The sequence below is a fragment of the Egretta garzetta genome, unplaced genomic scaffold (genome assembly GCF_000687185.1).
Source record: "Egretta garzetta isolate BGI_Z169 unplaced genomic scaffold, ASM68718v1 scaffold361, whole genome shotgun sequence".
Lineage (NCBI taxonomy): Eukaryota > Metazoa > Chordata > Aves > Pelecaniformes > Ardeidae > Egretta > Egretta garzetta.
In genome coordinates, this window is record NW_009258688.1 from 36,501 (window position 1) to 60,660 (window position 24,160).

The 24,160-nt window shown below is 45.1% G+C and overlaps 1 protein-coding gene across 1 annotated transcript in view; it reads left to right on the top strand.

The window, feature by feature from the left end:
• Positions 1–2,602: 2,602 nt before the first annotated feature.
• The window catches only part of ASB2 (ankyrin repeat and SOCS box containing 2), a 22,999-nt gene continuing 1,441 nt past the window's right edge, over positions 2,603–24,160 (top strand). The window contains exons 1-7 of the mRNA XM_009648964.1: positions 2,603–2,847; positions 4,442–4,546; positions 9,620–9,786; positions 10,449–10,604; positions 12,587–12,832; positions 15,076–15,247; positions 20,532–21,093. Coding sequence (XP_009647259.1) covers positions 2,603–2,847; positions 4,442–4,546; positions 9,620–9,786; positions 10,449–10,604; positions 12,587–12,832; positions 15,076–15,247; positions 20,532–21,093 — 1,653 coding nt within the window. The remainder of the gene's footprint in view (positions 2,848–4,441; positions 4,547–9,619; positions 9,787–10,448; positions 10,605–12,586; positions 12,833–15,075; positions 15,248–20,531; positions 21,094–24,160) is intronic.

Sequence of the window (24,160 nt, forward strand, 5' to 3'; positions counted from 1 at the left end):
GCTCCACTGGTTCCTCTATTCTTGCCTCCTCCAAGGAGTCACTGTGCATCACCTCCACTAGGCGTTTACGATCAGATCCTGCCCTCTCCATTAACTGCTTAGTTTAGGTCTCTGAGTCACCATCGGGGCCAGGTCCCTACATTTAGCACTACAGTGCTGGATGCTGCGGACAAGCCCTCTGACTCCAGCCTGTGGATTTCATGCATCCGCAGCTCACCAGTTACAGCGTGAGTACGCAGGCTGACGGGCTATAAAAGTGCTGCCCAGCATGCCAGGAGTTGAGCAAGCCAAGCAGCAGCAGAAGCTGCTAGGAAAACAAAGCGCTCTCATGGTTCTTGGCCAGGCACGTGCTGGAGCGCAGCCAAGGACAGGTACTGAAGCAGCTGGGGCATGGGGCGGGCAGCAGCTCTGAATGGGAGCTGTCAGTGGTTTGGTGCCCGGGCTTAGTTCCTTGGGACAGCGAGAGTCAGAGCAGAGCTGAGGCAGGGCAGCTCTCACTGGAGAAGGCAACCAACAGCAGCCATGAGAGACCTGGCTGAAAATAATAAAAGAAAACCCGACAAAATTGGGTTGCATTATTTACAGCAATAGAAGGTTTTGTTTTGGCAGTTTTCATGCCTGTAAAATTTATCTTTCATTGCTAAAAGTCATAATGTCTGTCTGAAATCCGCTGGGCTTCCCTTTACCCTGAACTCTTCCCGCTTCTGGGGTGTGCTTGGAGTCTAAGGTGGCTGTTGATGTGGGAGGTATCACCATTTCTGAAGTGAAAAGCTTAAATCCAAGGTTTCGTGTTACTTATGGCTCGATTCAAGCTCTTGCAATTTCTCCAAACTGTATTAGTTTGTTGGGGTTTTTTCTTTAAATTATGGTTAAAGAAACAAACGTGAGTGTCTTGACATGCATAGATACGGCTGTTGCCATTTGGGGAGCTACCATTTCCCCCAGGTCGGGACCATCTCTTGGCCGTGCACACAGTAGCGAGGACTGCCAGAGCCAGGAGATCTCCTGGCGTGAGGCTCACGGGGTGCCGGGCCCCGCTGCCATCGATATGGATGCGGGTCCCCGGGAAGCCAGGGTGGCCCGGGTGCTTGGCGAGCCAGGGGCAGGGCCCCAGCCATGCGGGGAAGGGGAGCTGAGGCCTTTCCTGTCAGCCGTGCCCAGTGTGGTGGGAGGCAGGCCCTGAACTGGGTGAGGCTGGGTGGCCCTGCCAGCCTCGTGCGTGTGGCTCTGCCAGGGGGCCCAGCCCGGCAGGGCCCGTGGCCGGGCAGGGCAGGGCTGTGGGAGCTGGGGAGCAGCCCGGCTGTGGCATGGCTGCGGCAGGGGCTGCTGGCCCCAGGGAGGGGGCAGGCAGCTTTGTCGGCAGCCAGGGTGGTGTGCTCCGCCAGCCCCTCGCCTCTCTGCGCCTGGGGGACGTGCCTCCACAGCGCCTTTCTGCAGGCTCCCTGTCCTCCCCTGCCCCAACCACAGGCAGCTTGCACCCATTGCTCCTCATCCCAGCATTCCCCATTATTTTACACAGCTCTCGCTCACTGGTGTGCTTATAAAAAGCAAACCTATTACTTATTACCCTTACTACCTATTACCTATTACCCTTGGCTGTCATCTTCTTAAAAGAGGCAAGCTTTTCTATCTCCTCCCATGAAATAAGCCCTTGGCTCTTGAACACTGGTAGCCAGAGTGCTCTCTGGGATCCGGATAAGATCTCGTGAGAGCATCGAACCATTCATGGTATTAGTACCTCCCTATTGCTATTAGAAATACCGCAGTATTTTTGATTGTCTTTGCCTTTTTTGAGTCCACGCTGCGGTGGTGGTTCACAGTCATTCCGTGATTGCTGCGTGTGCCCTGATGTTTCCCCATTCTCTCATTTCCAGCTCATAACCACCAGTTTTGAGATGAGAGTCTGACCATAAGTCTTAAAGCTCATGACCTTGAACTTTGTTCTGTGAAAAGTAAAAAATCAGAAGTGAAACTGAGCAGTGTGGTGTTGCTCTGCTAGCTGAGTGAAACAAAGAAACTCACTTCAAAGAGTAGCTTTGCATGTTGCTTGAGAGATCTCCAGATAAGGTGGAAAAAATTACGAAGTCTCTTTACTTTACACTTTGTGCTGGAGAACCTGCCCTTGCAGAAAATCAGCAGACAGACAGATAAACCTCTTCCCTTTTCTGCAATTAGAGCAAGAAATAAAACAAACAAACAAAAACCAAAAAGAGATGTCCATTGGCCTTCTCCTAAATAAATTCATTTCAAAGCTGTATCTCTAAACTCATGGGGATTTCCTTTATCTATTTTTCTCTTGAGCTGTGGTAACCAGAATAAGTAGATAAAAACCTGCCTTGCTTCCAGCAGCTCCCTTCCCTTTCTTAAATATCAGCCTAATTAAGTTCTTCCATGTGATAGAAAGGAGTTAGTTCGTTAAGTTGATATGCAGTTTTCAGCTGGTAATGTTCTCTCCCTGGTGAAGGATTTCTGAAGGGTTTTCTGGTTAGTCTGATGAAAAGGCAGAGCCAAACAAAAGCACATGATAGTTAAGTTTCTTTCATTTTCCAGATTTTGATGATCACAATTTCTTTTTACAGGAAAGGAAAAAAAAATTTTAAAAATGGCTACAACGGCAGCAAATACTCAAAGACAAACGATAGGCTGTGAGGAATACAGTCTGTACAGTAGCTTGAGTGAAGACGAGCTTATAAAGATGGCCATCCAGCAGAGCTTGGAAGAGGACCCAGCAGGCCAACCAGCTGCCCAGGGCCACCAGAAGCCGCTGGTGGGGGGGCCCAGCGAGGCAGGCGCCCCCAGCCGCGCCAGCAGCCACAACCCACCCTCCCGCATCTACCCATGGCAGAGGTGAGTGAGCGCCTGCCTGAGCTGCACCGTCCCAAAAAAAACCCTGCCTGGGAAGAGCAGAACAGCTTCCCCTGCCTAAACACGTGCTTTCTAATTAGCTTTGCCAAGCGGCCGCTCTGCGAGTCTGTCATTAGTTTGAAAGCTGGTGTCTGCTATAAATCCAATGAGGTCAACAATTTGTGCCTTCACAGTGAAATGAGAATTTGCTTGATATTGTCTGTTTTAAACAACAAATAAAATAAGAAAAGGGGCACTGCTACAAGCTTTCCTGAAGGACAGAAGCCCTGCTGAAGCCAGTGGCTCCTTCCGCCCACACTGTACACTGAGCTTAGGTTTAGCCAGAGAGGGAGCACAGCATTTGTTATGGGAAAACAGGAGAGCGGCCAAAAATAGGTATATAAACCAGTGTGAGCTGGCTACCTTTTAGATACAGCAGTCTTGAAAGGATGTAGTTATTTCAGATCAGAGCCTGACCTCAAACATACTGCGCTCAGCCAAGAGCAGCTCCAGGCTCCAAAGCATGGTGGCATCTCCCAGCCCTGCAATGCTGGGCTGTGGGTTACAGAGACCTGCTGACAGTTTCAAACCCAGACATTGTTCTCCTTTCATTTTTTAAAAGTCAGGTTTCTCGGGGTGGGGGACGGCAGGGAGGAAGCGGCTACAAAGTCACCCCAAAACCAAGGAAATATATCCTTTTACACTAATTATTTTTTAATAAGCTGGAAGTAACTGAAGTTTTGTTCCTCCTCCTTTCTCATAACTCCACTGTCCTCTGATGCCTCGCTCATTACCACCTGTGATTGTTTGGTTTCCAAGGCTGGGAAACTGGGGACAATTTGATTAGCAGTAAGCGTGTTTCATAGCTGCGGAATCGGGATGCTGTACAGCAAGCAGCCCTGCTCCCATCCAAGGTTGTGGTTTCTCAGTGTCGTTACTGTGCACTTGTACTGTTAGCTCTGCCGCAGTGACATAATGCGGGGGAGAATAAGGGCTTCCTTCCCTGGCTGTTTAGTCCTGTCCTTTTCAGGGGTCCTTTGACACCTGCTGTTTTGGCAAAAGGCAGCATCTGCAGTTCTGTGCATTATCCTGTCCTGCCTTTGTCCCAGCCCAGCAGCTTTTGACCTCTCATTGGAAGGAAAACCTTTGTAACTCGTAGCTCCAGATCTGTAGCGTTCCTGAACTCTTCTGCCACCTGGGAGAGCTGAGCTGGAAATGGAGCCAGCACCTGGGGACCCTGGGTCCTCCTCTGCCCCTGCCTCCAACCTGCTTGCGTGGCACTTCAGAGGTGATGAATGTCACCTCGCCTCGTGCCTGCTTCCTGTGTGGTGGTGGTAGGGTTAACCTCACTGTTGTCTTATATGGTCATTTGAATCCCCTGACGCTTCCTCAGAGGGCCAAAAATAATCTTGAGCTGAGCGAGCAGCTGAATCCAGCACAGAGCAAGCCGTGGCCATCTGCTTTTATTCAAAGCCCTGACCGGCAGGCTTTCTCGCTCCGTCTCTGCGGATGTGTGTCTCTGTTTCTGCCTCAACATGACCTGTTTCTCCTATTCGGAGTATTTCTCTTTATTTCATTCATGTCATCGCCACTCCAGATTGGCGGCCCAGCCGAGAGGCCACGCTCAGCCGTCCAGCTCGGGGGGAGCCTGGGGGTTCAGGCGAAGGTACGATGGCAGCCTGTTCAGCACATCCCAGCCCGTGTAAGTGCCTCCCTCTCCTGCTTTCCCCCGCGGTCAAAAGAAGATCTTCTGGGTGGTGATGGTGTCTAGTGGGGGGAAATGGTGGTGGTCATCTGGAGGAGTTCATGAATGGCTTAGAAGGGTCTCGCTGATACCTGCACCCCACCCTCACTGCCTTCCCGCTCCTCCTTTCCTGACCTTCCAGCTGCCCTGGACCATGCCCAGGCTCTTGTGTGTGACCCACCTCAAATCTCCCTTGTTCTCTCTCCCCCTTCATCCCTCTCCATCCCTCCAGTGTACATGTTCTGGGGACTCTGGGTCACCTGGTAGCTCTGAGGTGACGAGGACAGCAGGGAAGGGATGCCTGCACTGTGGTTTACTTATGTAGGCTAGCTCCCGCATCAACACAGTAGATGAGGCGGGCAGGTGCTGACAGTATTGGTATTAAGTTCACGGTTCAACAGGGAGGAAGAGTGTGGAAAACAAATACTTTATCGCAGTATATAAACATGGTGAGAAAGTCCAGTCCTTCAAACTAAATTTTTATAAATGCTCCAAAGATGCTGTGCCTGTTTCCAGCAATAACTGCGCTGTCCTGCCACACTGAGGGTGGCTACTGGGGAGCCGTACCACATCTTTCCTGCCCTAGGAGGGAACCAGCTTGACTGACTTTGATCCTCCTGGCCACATTTTGCTGCTGGCAGAGACCGTAAATAAGCTTAGGTCATGGATGAGGAAAGCACACAGGCAAGGGGGTGGCCCAAGCTCTGCCTCAGTGCCTGTGTGTAGTGGAAGCATCTGGACCATGATGGGTTTATTACAGCTCTCTGAGGTGCAGAGTAGATGCAGGCACCTGCCTTTAGCTATCGGATGAAGACAGAAAAGTGTTGTAGGCAGCACTTCTGTATCCTGCAGAAAAATATCCCCTGCCTTTTTTATCTATCCAGTTGAAATCTGCTTTGTTTCATCAATCTGACAAGTCCCTCACTGAATGCAGGGTAGCAGTGACTACCCCTCCACCACTCTCCTTCTTTTCAGTCCTCACACAGCTCTACATTCTCCCCCACCTTACCCTGGCTGACCCGGGTTCTGTTCCAGGCTCTCCACTGACATTGCCCTCCCTGACATATGTGAAAACCTCTTTTTGCTGAAACATGAAGCCTCCCTCATACCTGTCACCTGCCAGCTCCCCTTGGCCACACTGAAATTGCATCCTCTCATTAAGTGCTCTGCACACCTTGCATGCCTCTCTCCTGCTCTGGGTGCAATGACAGGAGGGCAGGCTTTTCTTTTGCATCACGAAGCTCAATAGAGTTCAGTCCACAAGAAGGCTGGGATAAGACTGATAACCTAGCCCTCCTCTGCTGCCAGGTGAGAGCAAAAATATGTCGGGGAAGCCACAGAAAAGCACAATGGCACAACTGTTTTATAGCCCTGTCACAAGAGCCAGGCTGGGATGATAGTTGACTTCACCTGGGGAGATGTTGTTCCTTCACACTGCCTGCATCTCACCAGGCTGCCAGGAAAAGAAGGAGCTTCCTGAGCCCTTCTGTGCTCCACTGAACCTCTTCTGCAGCACTCAGAATTGACCCTACCATACATCTCTTCTGCAATGAGTATTTATTGTCTTGGCTACTGGCCTTTGAAATACAGTAACTCTTTTGACTTGCCTATAAGCTTAAGGTTTCGTCAGATCTTCAGGCTTCCTCCATAGTTCTAATACTTGTTTTTTCTATATCTGATGAAATCCTAGCAGCAGAATGTGTTGGGGTTTTTTGTAACAACTAACTATGAGCCAGGCAGAAAACAAGGATTTCACATGGAGATTCATTAAACTTTCTGTACTGATCTGGAATTTGTTTGGCTAAAGCATCTACAGCCTGGTCCAGCAAACCCCCTCATCTTACTCAGGAATCATTTAAGGTCAAGGAGCCCAGCAGAAGTTTGCTTCATTCAACATCTGAGTGCTTAAGCAGAATAATAACTGATTCTTCGCACATTTTAAACCGTACCACAGATCCGAGGTATCCTCTTTCACTCAGGTCTTGGCCAAGTGCTTCACCTTGCATTTGCTGTGTGCCAGTCCCATGCACAGACTCCCGCTGTGGCCCACCTGGCATGCAGTAACTTGTTAAGCGCTGGTAACTCTACCGTGTGCCCGAATTCCAAGGTTGCAGTGAGCAGCCCTGCATGTGTAACATGAACCTTTGCACGGAACAACAGATGGCTTTGGCAGCCTTGTGCCAGAGGCTTTTAAAGACAAAAATCCCCCACTTTCTCCTCCTCCTCCTCCCCCAGCCAAACATGCCAATGGTTACTGTTAACTGACTTCAACAAAATGCTCGATTTCCAACGCCTATATAAAAATCTATTATCTATACAAAACTAGCAATTTTAGTTTTATCCCCCCAGGGTACTCTAAATAGTATGGAGATACAGGGGTGTCCCTGGGACCTCAGCCCGGCGATTAACAGGTCAGTCAACTCCTCCTGGGTGGGCTGTGGCCAGGAAGGCAGCTGCCTGCTCTAGCTGTTATCTCCTCAGGCAAAATGCCTGGCTTTGTGTCCTGTATCTCTCCCCATTCCAGTGTTGCTATTTTTGTGACTCTGCTGTCTTGAGATCACTGCTTCCAGCCATAGAGAAGGAGCAAGAGGCACCAAGTACTTTTTCACCTGGGAAATGGTGTGTTTTCCCATTCCTTGGCATCCGTGTTGTGTTCACCTGCTTCTGCTCCTGCTTCTGCTCCCAGCCCTGAGTTTATCTGCAGAGAAACAGCTTGGTGACTTGTCTTTCAGTGCTAATATCAGTGTTCATGGGCACAGATTGGGTACCTCTGGGCAAGCTGAAATTAATGACGCCTGTGTGAGTTTCAGGCTGCTGATCTGTCCAGGCCCTGCAAGACAATGAAATCCAGTGCTGCCTCTGTAACCTGCACTAAATGTAGAGGTTGTGCCAACGATCTGCTTTGTGAGGACTCCTGTGCTGAGCTGACCATATTTTCCTGTCTCTGATCTCACTCTGTTGTGGCATTTCAGACCTTCTGTCATAACCAGAGTTTCTGGTTGTTCCCATCGTCACTGCCCTTCATGACCTTCAGCACATGCTGTATTCCTACCCCGGTGATGCTGATAGAGACGTGTACCTCCCTCCCCGGTCTCTCTGCCTTCAAGGCTGCAAGATTTTCTCTTTAGAGTTAGTTCAAACCACAAACTCTGCTATGTTTTCAACATCCTTTTGTTCTCTGTCTCTTAGAATACAGCCCACATTTATTAATTGCAAGTCCCCATTAGAACTGGAAAAATGGTTCTTCCTTGCTGTGTTGCTGTCCTGGAGCAGCTTTGGTGGCTGCCTTCTCCCAGCACAGCTCAGCAGGAGCAGGACCAGGCGCTGGCTCTGGAAGGCACAGCACATCACCTTGCACAGAGCCACTGCCCACCACCATAGGGCAAGGATCCTATTCACATCGGCTGCAGGGTACCAGCTCCCCGCCGCTGCCGTGCCAGGGTGGAAGGAGGGAGGCAGGCCAGGCACTGCTGATCCCTGGTATGGTGACTGTCAGGCAGTGATAGGACTCCAGCAGAGCAGGGAGTCCTGCAGTGGCTCTCACTGTTGCTCTGCAGGATTGGTGTGCCCAGGTCAGCCCCGCTCTGCAATTGCTCTTACAGAGCTCGGAGAAATGGGTTGCTGCCCGGACAGTGCAAAGGGAAGGCTCATCCGAGCAAATCTCGCTTGTAGGCTGCACATTGCATCTCACTTCTGGGTGGCATGGAGCACACCTGATGCTTTTTGTAGATTTTCACAGTGACCCTCTTCTTGAAAGCTTCAGAATTAGGTAGCATCAAAAAAGATGACTTTCATGTTATCTTTCTTTTTACTGCTAAACACTGAAATACTACTTTAACACTTTTCAGTGATTCTACACATTTCAACGACTTTCTACTCCAATGAGGCTTTAAAATATTCCCTCCCTTCCAAATACTTTTTCACTCCTGTTATCCCCCATGCCTAGAAGTTACTTGGCCCTGTGGAGCCTGACAGTGGTTTGCTGGGTTCAAATGGACCGTAACACAAACCACTTCACAGCTTGGCACCAGGTCCAAGCTGGGGTTACAGGGGCCCCTGAATGTTGCAGTTACTTGGGGACCTGCTAATTTGGCTAAGAGGTTTGCAAGAGTGGACTTGTCAACAAAGCTAATGGGTCTGCTCCCAAGCAGGCTTCTGAAGACCAGATTTTCAGAAGTGTCCAGCACTTAACATGTCTTACTGGGACACCAAAGACACATAATGTGTCTTTGCCTATAATGTCCAAAGTGATTATCATTTCTGAAAATGGGAGTACTCACTGCTGAAATAACAGCTGGGGATCTCTGGGGCATGGCCATGAAGGACAACTCCAAATTTCATTTGGGTGGATTTGTTTGGTGTTTTTTAATCGTCCCTGGATGAAGAAAGAAGAGCCCAGATCACCACTGTAATGTTCACATGATCCAACCAGAGCTCTCCCTTCTCCATAACTGGTCCAGCTAACTTCTGAAAACAGGCTTGTGTAAGAGAAATAGGAAGTATCTTTAAAATACAACAACAAGATTTATGGAGAACTTCTGCTTTAGGGCAAAACCATCTGCAAATCAAAATTAAAATTTTCTTCAGGGATCAACAGGCGCAATTCTCTTCAAAGCTGATCTTGTTTAAGAGATCTCGTATGGAAACGCCTTGCCACATGGGAGGGAGATATAATTATCACAACTCATACTCATGGCAGTATACAGAGCACATGTAGAGCTGGTCTCCCCCAACTCCAGATACCTAAAACATAAATGTTTTTGTCAGAGATTAGTCACATCTACACGTTCCTTACACTCTGAGGAAAAAGTTCAGCACCTCCAGCCAGTGATTCTTCTGTTGTGAATCACCAAATTAGACCACACAAATTTTACCTCCACGGGCCCTGTAGCAAGACACCTTAGAGCCACAAACACTTATTATATAGGCTGTACGGGTTCACTATTTTGGCCAAATGATACAGTGATGTTGCTGCAAAAAAATTCTTGGTAATGAAGGAAGCAGTAACCAGGTTTTAATCTTGTTTTAAAGAGAACTTGACCCTGTAGTGGCAGCAATCAAGGATGGAGATGAAAAAGCAGTATGTAACATGATGAAATCAGGAAAAGACCTTTCTGAACCTAATAAGGATGGCTGGATACCCCTCCATGAAGCTGCATACTATGGCCAAGTGGGTTGCCTGAGCCTGTTGCAAAAAGGTCAGTGAAGTTAAAACTAGTTCATTACAAAAGGGAGAAGAAGAATGTGAAGCAACTAAGATGCAGAATTAACAGCGGCCCAGTCCTTGCCTGGGACTGTGTGTGAAGTTTTGTTTTCAGCCTCGCTGAGCGTATATTCATTTCACCTTCTCTTTGAGAATAGGCTTTCAGGCTGAAGCCTCTAAAAGTTAGGATCTTCAGGAGAAAATTATATCTGGAGAGATCTTGCCGAGCCCTGGACTTCTCACAGTAAAGCCTTGTAGCTGAGCTCTCAGCTGTTGTGAACTGCTCGGCTGCCGCAGCTCACAGGTCCCACTAGCTGGAGATCCAGCCCAGCACCTCTTGGCTGGTGCTTGAAGGTGGTTAACTACTATAGTTTGTTTTCAAACTACTACTGAAGAGCAGTTAGTCTGCAGCTTTCTGCACCATTAGTGGCGATAGGTGAACATTTTAAACTAAGCCGGTGACTGATTTAGATACTTAATCTGAGTTATAGTAACTTTATAATACGTTCTTAACTTTGCTCATGGAAAAGGAAAAGAAAAGAAATAAACAGCAAACACTCATGTAAAACTCCAAGGATTTTGAAAGGGGATGGTGCTGCAGAAACTTGCGTGCTTACTACATGCCATAATGACTTTGGGCTCGCCTTTTATTCACAGCATACCCCAACACAATCGACCAGCGCACACTCAACGAGGAGACAGCTCTCTACCTGGCCACCAGCCGGGGCAACCTGGACTGCCTGCTCACCCTGCTGCAGGCTGGGGCTGAGCCTGACATCTCCAACAAGGCCAGAGAAACACCGCTCTACAAAGGTGAGTGGCTGTGTTTCCAGGGATGTGGAGCTCTTCAGGCACCACCAAGGCAGAGCTGCGGGCGCTCTTGTGATGTGGTGCTGAAACTCAGCGATTAGCGATTAGCAATTAGCTTTGCACCTTCCTCCAGTAGTCCTGTATCTCCTATGTCTGGCCTGCCATGCCATGGCTTCTCTTCTCATCCACATCAGAGGCAGGGTTGGTGGCTGCCCAGCAGGGTGCAGGCTGCAACGTGATGCTGAGGGTGGGGTGTGTGATATTTAGGGGGGCCCTAAGCACAGGGTGGCTGCACAACGTCCCAAACTTACAGAAAGCAGAAAGGTGGGTAGTACAGGAATATGTATGCTTTTCTAAACAGTAGGACCTAAGTAGCTGTTAGAGGTGGGAGTACAGTAACTGTAGACATGCCAGTGATTCATATCACGTGTGGGCCAGGCCAGGCTGTGTGTTATGGGAGAGGCATAAAGTTGTAAACAATTTAGTGAGGTAGATAAAGTGTTTAATGTGGACATATAACTTTGCTGCTGGTCAGAGATAGCATTTTCTCTAGTAGAAATTCATGATATCACAAAGATTCAGAGGAGGAGATGATCTCTCCACCTTTATGTCCCTTCCCATTTTATTGACTGCCATGACTATTTTTAGTGCTCTAAAACATTAAAAAGCACATATTACTAGTTTCAACAGTAATCTTGCCTCCAAATTTGGGTGCCTGACATTAGACCTGCTCAGTTTAAAATACCTTAGTTTTAAAATTCTGGCTTATAGTCAGCTAAAGGAAAGCTGTTCAACTGTGCATTAAACACGTAATAGTGGTACTAGTAGTACTTGTAGTAATAATAATAACAATAACAATACTATGAAAACACCCTTTAGTCAGAGAAAACCTGTTATTAAGTATGTGCTAGTGCTGATGCAAAAATCTTCTGGTCTATCCTCCAGTGAAAAAGGAGTGAAAAAATTATCATAACAAATTACTCATCCCTAATATGGAAGAAAATTAAACTCTGCAGAGCTGTGAATAGGTAATTACAGCAGTGCCTAATCAGGCAGTTGCTTTCAGTAAACGTGAGTGACACCTATGTATGGGAGAGGAAGCTGTAGCGATGTCCCAAGGGAAGAATCAAAACCAAAAGGCAGGACCTCTGTGAGAAAGAGACACTATTATTTAAAAAAAAAAAAAACCAATCACTATGGAACATGCTGGCCTCTCTTTCTGCACATTGTACAACAAATACTAACTGGGGGGTGTAAAAGTGGCTGCTTATTCTAGGTACCTTTGGTTTGGGGTCCCACAGTAAAAGTGTGAAGGAAGCCTTATGATTTGGGATTCAAAAAGCAATGTAACAAATTGGAAAAATAAAAATCAACAAAATACTATTAATTATCAAGAAAATACCTTTAGTTCAAGATGGTCCTGAACTATACATTGTTGCAGGATGAGAAGGTGCTACTGACTCACACTGTTATTGTTTTCTAAGGATCCTTTTCTAGCCACTGTTTGTTTGAGCTTTTTAAATTTTCTTGACTATATAGAGCTTTACCTGCAGTCCAGGACAGTAAGATACAGAGACAGTTAGCACAGAATTTAGAAAGAAGGTGTTCAGGTCATGTGATCTCCATAACATGTTTGTTCTTCCTCCTGCACCTAATCACCCCCCTGTGTCACTGTGGTGTCCAGTTGGTATAAATGTGCTGGGCTGGATTCCCCTCAGTACCAGGTTTGGCACAAGTCCTGCACAGGACATTCAGCCTCCTCCATGTCCTGGTTGAAGATTGACTTCACTGCCACATCCTTTATGAGCCCCAGACAACACCATTTGGCAACAGCCTTGGCGCTCATATTGACCTAGGTGGATCTTTGGTCTTACTCACTATGGTCTAGTTGTATTATATTGCCTTATGCTACATGAAATGGATGCCACAACACCCAGAATCTTTTCAAAAGCCTGTTCTAATGACTTCCTTTTTTTCCAAAACAGCCTGTGAGCGCAAGAATGCAGAGGCTGCAAGACTCCTTGTACAGTACAACGCTGATACCAATCATCGTTGCAATCGAGGATGGACTGCTCTCCATGAGGCTGTCTCCCGAAATGACCTGGAGATTATTGATATCCTTGTGAAAGGCGGTGCCAAGATTGAGTCTGCAAATGCCTATGGGATCACTTCTTTATTTGTGGCAGCTGAGAGCGGGCAGTTGGAAGCTTTGAGATACCTGGCAAAATGTGGTGAGTACAGTTGTGCCATTACATGCCTTTACTCATTTCATTCTTCATATTTCAAAATTGCCATTAATTCTCCCTGGCTCAGTTTTTCTGTCTCTGAAGATAAGGCCTAGCCTGCAGACGTGCTGAAATCCTGTTGCTCCGGATGGCTGAATTGTGTAGGGTCTTTCAGAGAGCATGGTCTAGACACATGCACTTCTTCAGCATTCATTCATGGTCACCTACTTTAGGAATTAGTACGGTGCTCTCTAATTGCATTGCCTGACAGCTTTCAAAACCCATATTGCTGCACACATGCAGCCTAAAATCCAATCAGTCATAAAAGACAACTGTAGGTGGCAATAGATGGCAGAAGTTGAACATTAGCCAACCCCATCTGCTCATGAGCATGTGCAGTGATGGGCAAGGTTAGCTCTCCTCCAATAATGAATTCTGCTGAAAATAGATAAAGTACTATTGTGTAGTTAATGGATCTTGACCAAGGAGAAGCAGACTCGCTCTCCCCCATGCATATGTGTTCAAATGTATAAACAGAATTAATTTGACTCTAGTTTACACTAAACCTACCTTTTACTGCTCCACTCCTGTAAAACATCTTTACAGTAAGCACAACATACTTTACTACTATTCGGAGGCATATTTTATTTTCTCTGTGGGCCAGTATCGTCAATGTAGGTAAGAACTGGGTCCGGCACAGATAAGAAAAACTTCTGAAGCCATTAGTATGGCTAAGAAAGATGTGAGAGTTGGGGAACAAAAAATGTGTTCTGCTGTCCAGCTAGCATTGTCAAGTTAGTTTTATATGACCAGTAAATCCATCATATTGCCTATGATTTTAGAAACCAAGCCAGAACGTGATTTATGTTTCAACTTAGATAGATAGTAGGATTTCCTTAAAGTTCAATCTTGAGAAAAATACACAGGAGAAAATCCAATAAAACTGTCCAATTGTTTCAAGCCCTGAAAAGCTCCTCTGAGAATCCCAGGAATGATATCACTGCATTGTTTACGATGAGCAGTGTTCATTATAAAAAGGGTTTCTTTTTCATTTCTTTTTCATTAGGAACATAGTCCTGTGTTATGTTTTGTCACTGCAATTCTCCTGAAGTTTCCAGCTACAACATCTTCAAAGGGCCAAACACAACACAGATGTTTCAGTTTGGGGTGAGAGCACAGGGAAATGTTCTCTTTGGCAGGGAGTTTTCATGATCAAACAGGACACTGATTGGCTTATTTATTGGGGTTTGAAAGCAAAGCTCCAGTGAACTGTCATTCCCATTTAAGATACACATAGAGCAGCCTTCCCGAGGACACCATGGTGCAGTATATTACTGTTGAAACCCAGGCTTTCAGGTCTTAAATATCTAGCATAGAAAAAGCTAGATTCCAAATTTTTTGTGCCCAAAAAGTATTAGGTCTTCTTGCATGTTGTTAATTAAGCCTAGCACACTCTGGAGCTCAAGAAAAAAATGCTCCAAATAATCTTGTAGCTCATTAATAATATTTATCTTTTTTTGGTAAAACTTACTATTTGGATCCTAACTTGAACCATTGTGAAACGAAGAGATATGGCCTCAGGTGCTGAGTTTTAAAGTGGAATATTTATTGACTAAGGCATACCCAAATAAAAGCCAATGAGAATATTTGTTTGGTACTGTGCACATGTCAGAGAGTCCTATTGAATCTGTATATGCGCTAAAATTAAAATACAGTATATATGTATTTAAAGTATGAAAATATAGAGCGTAAATAGTATGTATAAATAAATATGTATCATAAATACATAATTATAGGATTTTGGAGAGCACCTATTGAGATCACCCAGTCCAAACTCCTGCTCAAGAAGAAGGTATATACACAATGTAAACACATAAATAATAATGGATTTATTGTGTCCAAAGAAAAGGCCGTGCTATATAAAGAAGAGCAGATTTTAAAGTTTTTGCCTTTGAGATATAGCTGAATGGAGCCTGGATTCAGGACTGGCAGTTAATGGTTGCCACCTGTGTTAAACTCCCCATCATAAAATTCAGATCATAGTCAAAACCAGTGGAGATCTATGATATAGATGTATATAACTGATATGACTGTATTGCCTTTTAATTTTGCTCTGATATGACCTCATTCACATCCCTTTCCAGCACATTTCATATCTCCAGTGTCATGGAGACCTGTGTTCATTCAAAGTATTTTTCTTCCATCTGATTTTAACCTTTTGGTGCTACAAAGATTTTTTTCCTTCCTAGGTGCTGATATAAATACTCAAGCCAGTGATAAAGCCTCTGCTCTTTACGAAGCCTGTAAAAATGGACATGTACCTATTGTGGAGTTTCTTCTGTCCCAAGGAGCAGATGCTAACAAAGCCAATAAGGATGGCCTGTTACCTCTTCACATAGCTGCCAAAAAAGGGATTTGCAAGTAAGTTTTAGTTCATTTCATAGATTCATCTTTGAATCACAGAATCATAGAATGTGTTGGATTGGAAGGGACCCCTAGAAGTCATCTAGTCCAACGCCCCTGGAGTGAGCAGGGACACCACTAACTAGATCAGCTTGCTCAGAGCCCTGTCCAACCTGGTCTTGAATGCTTCCAGGGGGGCCTCCACTACCTCTCTGGGCAACCTGTTCCAGTGTTTCACTACCCTCATTGTAAAGAATTTCTTCCTTATATCCAGTCTAAACCTGCCCTGTTTTAGTTTAAAACCATTACCCCTTGTCTTGTCACTGCTGGCCCTACTAAAAAGATTTTCCCCATCTTTCCTATAGGCCCCCTTTAGGTACTGAAAGGCCGCAATCAGGTCTCCCCGCAGCCTTCTTTTTTCCAGGCTGAACAAGCCCAACTCTCTCAGCCTGTCCTCATAAGAGAGGTGCTCCAGCCCTCGGATCATTTTTGTAGCCATCTTTTAGACAAGAATCCAAAGTCCTTAATGAAGAGAAGAATGTAATATCCCAGATTTAATCCTGAACATTGCAAGCAAGGGAGCTGCCAGTTGAGAACTAGGCTTTCTGCTTGCAGAGGTCGGGTTGGAAATTGTAAACTGAAGAGTGTATTTGTATGTTGGGATGGGATGGGATGGGAAGGGATGAGAAGGGATGAGGTGAGCAGGGAATGTGGGGTGCAAGATCCCTTTAGCTTTGCCAATTCACCAATTACAGCTAAATAACCTTGTATCTTGGAAGTCGATTGAACTTGAGCTCCACAACAAAAGCTTGAGATGGGATAAAAAAGTATCAGGGGCCGGGGTGGTCAGGAGGGCAGCATAGTTTGCAATCATTTTCCTACATGAGCCCATTGTGATTCTTATGCACAAGCAGAACATGCTGCATTCATCTCTGGTGTGTTTAGGTTTTATTAAGAATAATTCAGATGGTGACAGCAGGAAGTGGTTAAATGAATCTCTAGGGTATTAGTGAGATTGTTGCTAGAATGTGGTGTCCAGTTCTGGTATCATACCTTTCAGGAAACTGGAAAAGCTTCAAAAAAGAAGTGCAAGAATTATGGTCTGGAAAATATACTTTATCTAGTGAGTGATTAAATGAGTTTTAAATGTAACAGACAAACACATAAGAAGATCCAGTGGTTTGTTTCTGAAATGAAATGTGTTTGGGATAGGGCTGAGCACATTCTTTAAACAGTGAGAAAAGTAACTAATGGAAAAAATAACCAGCAACTGGGTCGATTTACCAGTCCAATTTACCAGTCCTCTGAAGTAGAAATGTTTATAGCAGGAGCAGGAGAAACCCTACAGCCTGTGATAAAGGGTATCGATTTAGAAGATGCTGTCATGTAAATATTGTTTACCTAGCTCTTTCAAGACCTGGGACATTGCAGCATGCTTCCGAGCCTGAAATCTTTAGCTTTTACTTCTGATCCTAGGGCAAGTTTTAGCTCCTGCCTCTAACACCTTGATGCTGGAAGGGTGAGTGGCCCATGTCTATTTTTGCAAAACACAGTCACATCTTGCAGTGACAGACCCCTTTGGTGCCTGTAGTGAACTCTTCTGGCTATCGCAGTTTCTATCAAAATCCTTTCAGCAATAGTCAAAGGAGAGAGTATATCCAACTGCAAAGACTGTTTCTGGGTAGTAAAGCTATCTTTGCAGACAACTGCTAGAGCAGATTTTCATATATTTCACAATGTCTGAGGAATGAAAACTTTTGACAGTACTACACCTTCCCATAGCATCTTTTATCCTAGCATTTAGGTCTGCTTGGGAATGCCAGTTAAGCTTCTCAAATCACTTCGATAGATCTGAGGATATTCATTTTCTGTACTTGGAGTAGGCCTGCTTCTTTGTGCAAGCTGTGTATTCTAGAGGGCAGCCCAGCGTGAATTTATGTAATGGGTTTATACGCTTACAGCATGTACATGAATACCCTGCATAGACTAATGCAGGCATGATTCAAAATTTTCTCTGGGGCTTGAGTTACAAAGACATTTTCTTGAAAACAAACACATTTTAGATGAGAAATGTGCCAGAGACAGAACCCAGCTCCAGTTGCTCACTTTCAAAAAAGTTCATCTGAAAGTACAGTAAGTTGGTCTGAATCCAATTTGTATATAGCATCTGGACCAGTTCTCTGAATCTTTTGCTCCCCTCTATAGTTCCACACCCCGATCTGAAAAGAAATGTACGTGGAAACTCTGCAACCTGAGTCCATCCCCATGTTAGGACAGAAAGGGCCTGATTCAGACCTCACATCTATTATTACAACCAGCAGCATAAATGAGACCAGAATTCAGCCCAAACTCTGAGTTCCTTCACTTCTAAAAGGCTGAGCACAAACTTTTGTGCACAACTGCTGCAAAGTGCAAAAGAAAAAAAAAAGAAAAATATATTCTCTTATAAATATTTATCTAAATGACAAAGCTTTAGCCCAATTGGCTGATCATTCTTAATTCCTTTGGTATTCAGTAAAATAACACCCTTCACGGTGACCTCTCTTTGTATTCCTGCAGATTTAATACGTAATTCTGCAGGAATTCCACGCTTCAATTTTTTGCCAGAGCACGAAGTCTCCCTACCATCAAAAAGCCAGGAATGTGGTCCCAAGGCTCAACTGTCAACTCTTGTTGCTTGGTGTTTGTTTATTTTAAATGACACCTTGTCAATACTGACCTGAAATTCATAAGGGTCATCTCATCAGCTGTAGGACAATCACAAGCAGTCATTTAACTCCTTCCCCCTTGCAACTGAGATGCTGAGAAGGGAAGACTTTGTGAAGCGTGGGCAGATTTATTAAGTAAATGCAAGTCAGTAAACCCTTGGCGCACTCATACTAAGGATGCACCTCCCCCTCCTCCATATAGTTTCTAACAAATAGAAATCACAGAAGCAGGTGTCAGCGATGAGGGGAAACTCTGCACTATTTCAAAACTGCACATGAATCTCAGCCTTGTGATAGACATGGGATGTGGTCTGGGCTTGTCTGGCCTTGGCTGTCTTCACTTGAGCTGCCTTCTCCCTCTAGACAGACAGGAAAGACTGCAGAGGTAGAGGCACCATATTATGGAACCAACCCACTTTGGAGGATGAGGAAGAGAGACAGGTTCAAGCTACAAAATTAAACTCTGGTACAAATTTGATGTTTTCTGCTTTTCCTCCCAAAATAAATCTGGGGTACAGGGAGTATACTGACGTCTGGGACACTGCGGCATTTGGCTGTAGAGCCTCAGTGTGGCACCCATGGGGTGAGGTTCATGTCCCCCTTGCAGACAGAAATGACACAGTGCCTCTTTAACTCAGATGTGCAGAGCTGGCTGAAGCACATATGCTGGAGGGAAAGAACAAAACAGACCCTTAAATCTTCAAAACAGTTGATCATGGGATGACTAATGCTGGCACTTGGCATGGTGTCCTTGCAGTGCTCTGTGCCCTTTTTGTTATTATGGCTCTTACAGAACATTTGCTAATGGTGGGAAGTTGCCAGCTCACCAGCACCCAAACCTCCTGCTCCCTAGTGAGTGTCACAGCGCTGGAAGATTAGTGAGACTGCTTGAAGAGAAAAAAAAATGCGCTTAATTTCCCAAGATATTTATAAAATTTAAAAAACCTTTTTGTTTAAAAATGAGATGTAGAAGTAACTTGGAGACATCAACAGTCCATCATGTAAATAGGAACATACTCCTTAAAGTGTTATGCATCTTCAACTCTTGTTTCAGCTGCTGGGAGTGTTAGAGGCTCAGTCTTTCACAGGATCATTCAGTGCATCACAGACAAAGGTTTTCCTGAGACTAGTGCTTATATTTGGCTTAGTTCATTATGTAAATATATGTTTGAAGGCCCAGTGTTGGGACCAGCCATTGCAGTCAAGCTGAAGCTATGCAGCATTTTTAAGGAGACACACTACATGGTAGGAAACTGAGCTTTGCATGTTTGTGTGTTAGAAGAGCTGTTGACTGCTAGGTAGAGGAGTCTGCATGGGAGGAAGAAGAGGAGGAGGTATGCTTAGCTTACTAGCTCCCACAAGTTCCTTTTTTTAGATATCCCTCTCTCCACAAGCATTACATAGGGAGCACGGGCATCCCCTGAGACAGTAAACAGACTCAAGTTGGATGGTCTCTAGTCTCTTTCTGGAAGTAGCTTAAGGTGACTTGTCTGTATTTACAGAATCAACCTAGTGCCTTGGCTAAAACACCCTACGTTATGAGCAAGAAATGAAGGTTTAACCCATGGGGCTTGTCATGTAGTGCCAATGACACCTATGGAAACATAAAAATGGTCGTGGATTTGTGACTGTGGGGCTCCTGTACATCATATATTTGAAATTCACATTACATAATGAGAGAAGCTTGATTTATGTTGCTGTATTTAAGGCCACATCACACTTTCCAATAGCAGTCCCTGATCACTGGGATTTAGGACTTGGCTGTACATTTTTTCTCCCTGGGCTAACACATGGAAACCAGCCTGGAAAATATTTTTATTTCTTTTTCTCCCCTTTCCTAATTGTCTTTTTGGCTCCCCATGATCTGGGATGGACGTTGATTGCCCCATGGGTTTGCCACAGCCAAAAGCCACACAGTGAGGTCCTCCAGGATGGAGATCAATCCAGGGTAACAACTGGAAACCAAATATGTAGCTTATCCTAGCTCAGTCCTGCAGAGGAAGTTTTGGTTTCACCTCCTTTCTGGTCTCAAACCTCTTGCTGTGGCTGTAATCCAGGAGGCATACTAATGCCTTGTGTTGGTGCCCTTCTCCGCTGAGCAATAAAGCAATCCCAGTGGAGGTGGAGAGATACAGCCTCTCTTCTGGCACCTCAGGATGGACACCGTGGACCTGTTCCTCCAGTCCTACCCACAGCACGATGATGAAGGTGCAGAACATCTGGGAGATCCTGGATGGGTATCTACCATTTGGGCTGTGGCACCTGACAGTTACAACAGGGTAGGTGAGGTGCCAGCACATCGTCTCTTCCATCATCAGCCTCTGAAGCTGCCATTACCTCGTAGAAACTGGGTAATAATTTAAAAAAAACCCTGTTCATCCATGAAAGAGGGGGGCACGCAGCTCACATTTTTGGCAAGGTAGGAGCACAGAGTTGTTGACAGGTTTCAGGTTCACACCCTGGTTTCTCTCAGAGAGAGTAGTTCCTGTGCCCCAGTTAGCAGGCCCTCTCTTATGGTTACAATTTGCTGTGTGGTTGAAGATCCCCTACATCCCCTAGAGCTCACTGCTGTTCATTGACTCTCCACCCGGCAGGATTGTCTCCATGCTGATCCCTGTGACCAGCCGCACCCGCGTCAAGCGCAGCGGCATCAGCCCCCTGCACTTAGCAGCTGAACGCAACAATGATGACATCTTGGAAGAGCTGATTGATGCTGGCTATGATGTCAACACCACCCTCTCTAATGAACGGTCCTGCCTTTATGAGGACAGACGCACCACCCCCCTCTATTTTTCTGTTTTTAACAACAACATCTATGCCACAGAACTCCTGCTGCAAGCCGGAGCCAACCCCAACGTTGACCTCATCAACCCATTACTTATCTCCATTCGCCATGGCTGCCTGACAACCATGAAACTGCTCCTTGACCATGGAGCAAACATTGATGCCTATATATCAAGCCACCCCACTGCATTTCCGGCTACCATCATGTTTTCAATGAAGTACCTTTCCGTGCTGAAGTATCTCCTTGATCTGGGCTGTGATGCAGGTTCCTGTTTTGAGTGTCAATATGGGAACGGCCCACACCCTGCATTAAATTACAGACGGGACAGACTTAATGATCCTCAGCTGTCCAAGGAGCCAACCATAGTACAGGTAAGTACTGCCTAGTCTACCTACAGTCCTTCTGAGGATGTCTCCTACCCATGTATCTTGACAACTTTAATGTATTTTTTTCTCCCAGATTTCCTGTAAGAGATGATGCCTTTATTCCTACTTTATATACAGGAAAAAAGGCTCAGTAAGAGTCTGTGAATGTTCCAAGTCCATGTTCAATGACAGCAGGAGGGTAGGCAACAGCCGCTATGGCCCTAGCTTGAATCTGCTGTGAATTATAGCCATCTTGACAGCCTAGCCATCAGATCTACAATATTCTTTTCCTCTGGACCTGAGCTGCCAGGAGTAAAGCATGTTTTCTTGACAGGCAGTGTCATATGGGTGGTAGCGTATGGGCAGTAGCATATGGGCAGTAGAAACCTGCTTGTTTTATTTTCCCTGTAAGATTTGTTTTGCCTGATAGGGAATTTAAGCTCCCATTTAAATTAAAATTGTCTAGTGCTTCACTTTATGAGGGTAAACTAACGAATGTAAATAGTTGCAATTTCTGAATCTACTGGATAAGCAGCCCTGGAGAGGAGCTTCAACATGCAACACAACAAAGAAATCTCAGCACAGCAGTTTTTTTATTTTGGAAAGAATCAAGGAAGAAATAAATCAGCTTCTGTCTATCTTAGAAGGTGTCATTTAGCCCAAAGAGACGTTCATCCATAAATGCTCCTTGGTGGTGGAAAGAGTAAAGGAAAACATTAAAAGATCCTAGGAAATCTTGACCTTTTTATCAGTCCTGTCTTCTAAAAGACTTTACTCTCCAGTAACGTGTCTGAGAAACAAACAAACAAAAAGAAATCTCAGAAAGAGGATTGTGAGAGTCCATCAAAATACTCTCTTATCCCAAACAGAGCTGTCTTCTTGAGAGTGTTTGTCACAGCAAAATTGCTCCAGGACACCACATTTTTGTCAAAGAAAAATTAATGAAATACATAATCTCTAGTTCTCGAACCACGATATGGTAGCATATAGAGTGAACAGAGGGCTGGAATTCCAAGGCAGAGAGAGGATTTGTCTGTAGCCCTCTAGCACATCCTAGCCACTCAAAACCAGTCCTGTTTTTACTTATTTAAGCATATTATTTCCCTGTGGATCTCACCTAAAACTACTTTTAGTGCCTAACAAGGTATTAGGTCACTCACAAACAGAGTCATCACCTCAAAGATTCAGACCACATGAGGCAGAGGTAGCAAAAGCCGTGTGAAATTTTATCTGTGTCTAGAGAGAGACTGGTGAGGGACAAAAGCACACAGAGAAAAAGCAATCCCTTCCCTCGAATATTATTTTAAATTTGCTTCTACTGCTGGGAATCTGGCTAACAAAAGTAAGGCTTGTATGGTGCAGCTTCATGATACAGTTGTGATATAGATTGTATTCTGAAATATAGAGGAGCTTATGAAACTATAGCCTTCTCCATACAAAAGACATGCATTTTTTATTTTCTTGTATAAGATTAGATAAGGATAATAAATACGAATTATTAGTCTTTATACAGTAAAGACTATGGGCTACTGGAAGTCGATTTGAAAAATGCATAACAATAAATCATTACTGTTGCTACTAAATTAATGTGTCCTGGAGAAAGTGAATGGAAAAAAATGCTTGCTGTCTCACTCCACATTTCCAGACTTGCAGTGTCAAAACTGTGAATATGGGGAGTGAGGTATCCTACTGCCGCGAGAGGGCATTCAGGGCCCTACCGAGACTGCAGGCAAAGTACGTCCCAGGCCCACGGTCACTTTGTACCTGAGTCAATCCATTGCCTGTAGTTGCAGGTTTGCATTATTTTGCAGTGCTTCTTTTCCTGCAACATGTTTTGGAACATTTTTATTCCAGAGAAACATTTTTGTAGGCTGAGCTTGTGAATAGGGAAGAATCAAAAAGGCAGGCAAGCTCTCTGGCGGACACAAGAGGAGAGCAGGAAGATGCAGTGTGTTATTGCTCTATGCGTGTGTCATTTAAACTCTGATAAAGCGGTGTTACTGCTTGGCAGTGGTAGTGCAGATCCCCAGTTTGCACACCCTATGGGTAACTCCATGGCAATTGCATCTGCACTGGAGAATGACAGAATATTAAACTGAACTTACTACAAACAGTCCAGGTAAGAAGCCAGGTTGTCTGCTGGGATCCTCCCAACATTACTGTATCTAATTTTCCTGGGAAACATTACATGGTGATGCCCAGTGAAAAAAAAAAAAATCGACCTTGAATAAAAAGGCCTTATAATTTTCTGCAGCTTTATTCTTTCCTAGGTGAACTAATATAATTTTATTTCTGAATAAGAGTATCCAAACAAGAGTTTAATGCATTTTCAGTCAGGGTTCATGCACGTACAATCAAACATGATCTAGTTACAGGAGCTTAAACTGGAAGACGTTTAAGCAAGTTCATTTCCTTTCCTGTTTGGGATGGGCTTGGAGGGTGCCTGCAGACAGTCTCAGTGACTAAGCTGATGGATGGTGCTTAAGCCACCATCACTCAATTGCGTTCGGCCATGTGCCTGAGTTCTTATCCACACAGCGTGACTTAAATCATCTTAAATTTTCTGACTGCTCACATGCAGATAAGTCCACAGATATCTTCATCATATGCAGCACCCTAACAGAGATAGATTAAGCTGTCTGGTATAATATACATATTTACATTGAAGTGGGAAGAGAAGTCACTACTTTTTTTTTAAATGAGACTGCTTAAAGTCAGGTCCTTAAGTCTGTTCTTCAGTATCTCTATAAGCAGCCCTCTGTGCAACAGCTCTGAGTACTCCACAGGTTGCACTGGGGGCAACAGAAGATTTGCCTGATCCAGGACTAAGGCAGATGCTTCTGCTCTGTATTAAGCTCAGGATAGTTCTTCCGTGGGCATGTAAAACTGCCCAGGATTCATCTCTGCAGAGATTTCCCCAGACTTCTTTCTAGCGAGGTGTTTGGTCCCCAAAAGCTGCAGGTACCAGTGGGTTCCTCAGAAGTAGGAGGTGCTGTGCTCTGCCAAATCTCCGTCTTTCCCTCAGCTTCCTTTGTGCACAGTTGCCCCGAAGAACCCCCTCCCAAGAAGGGAA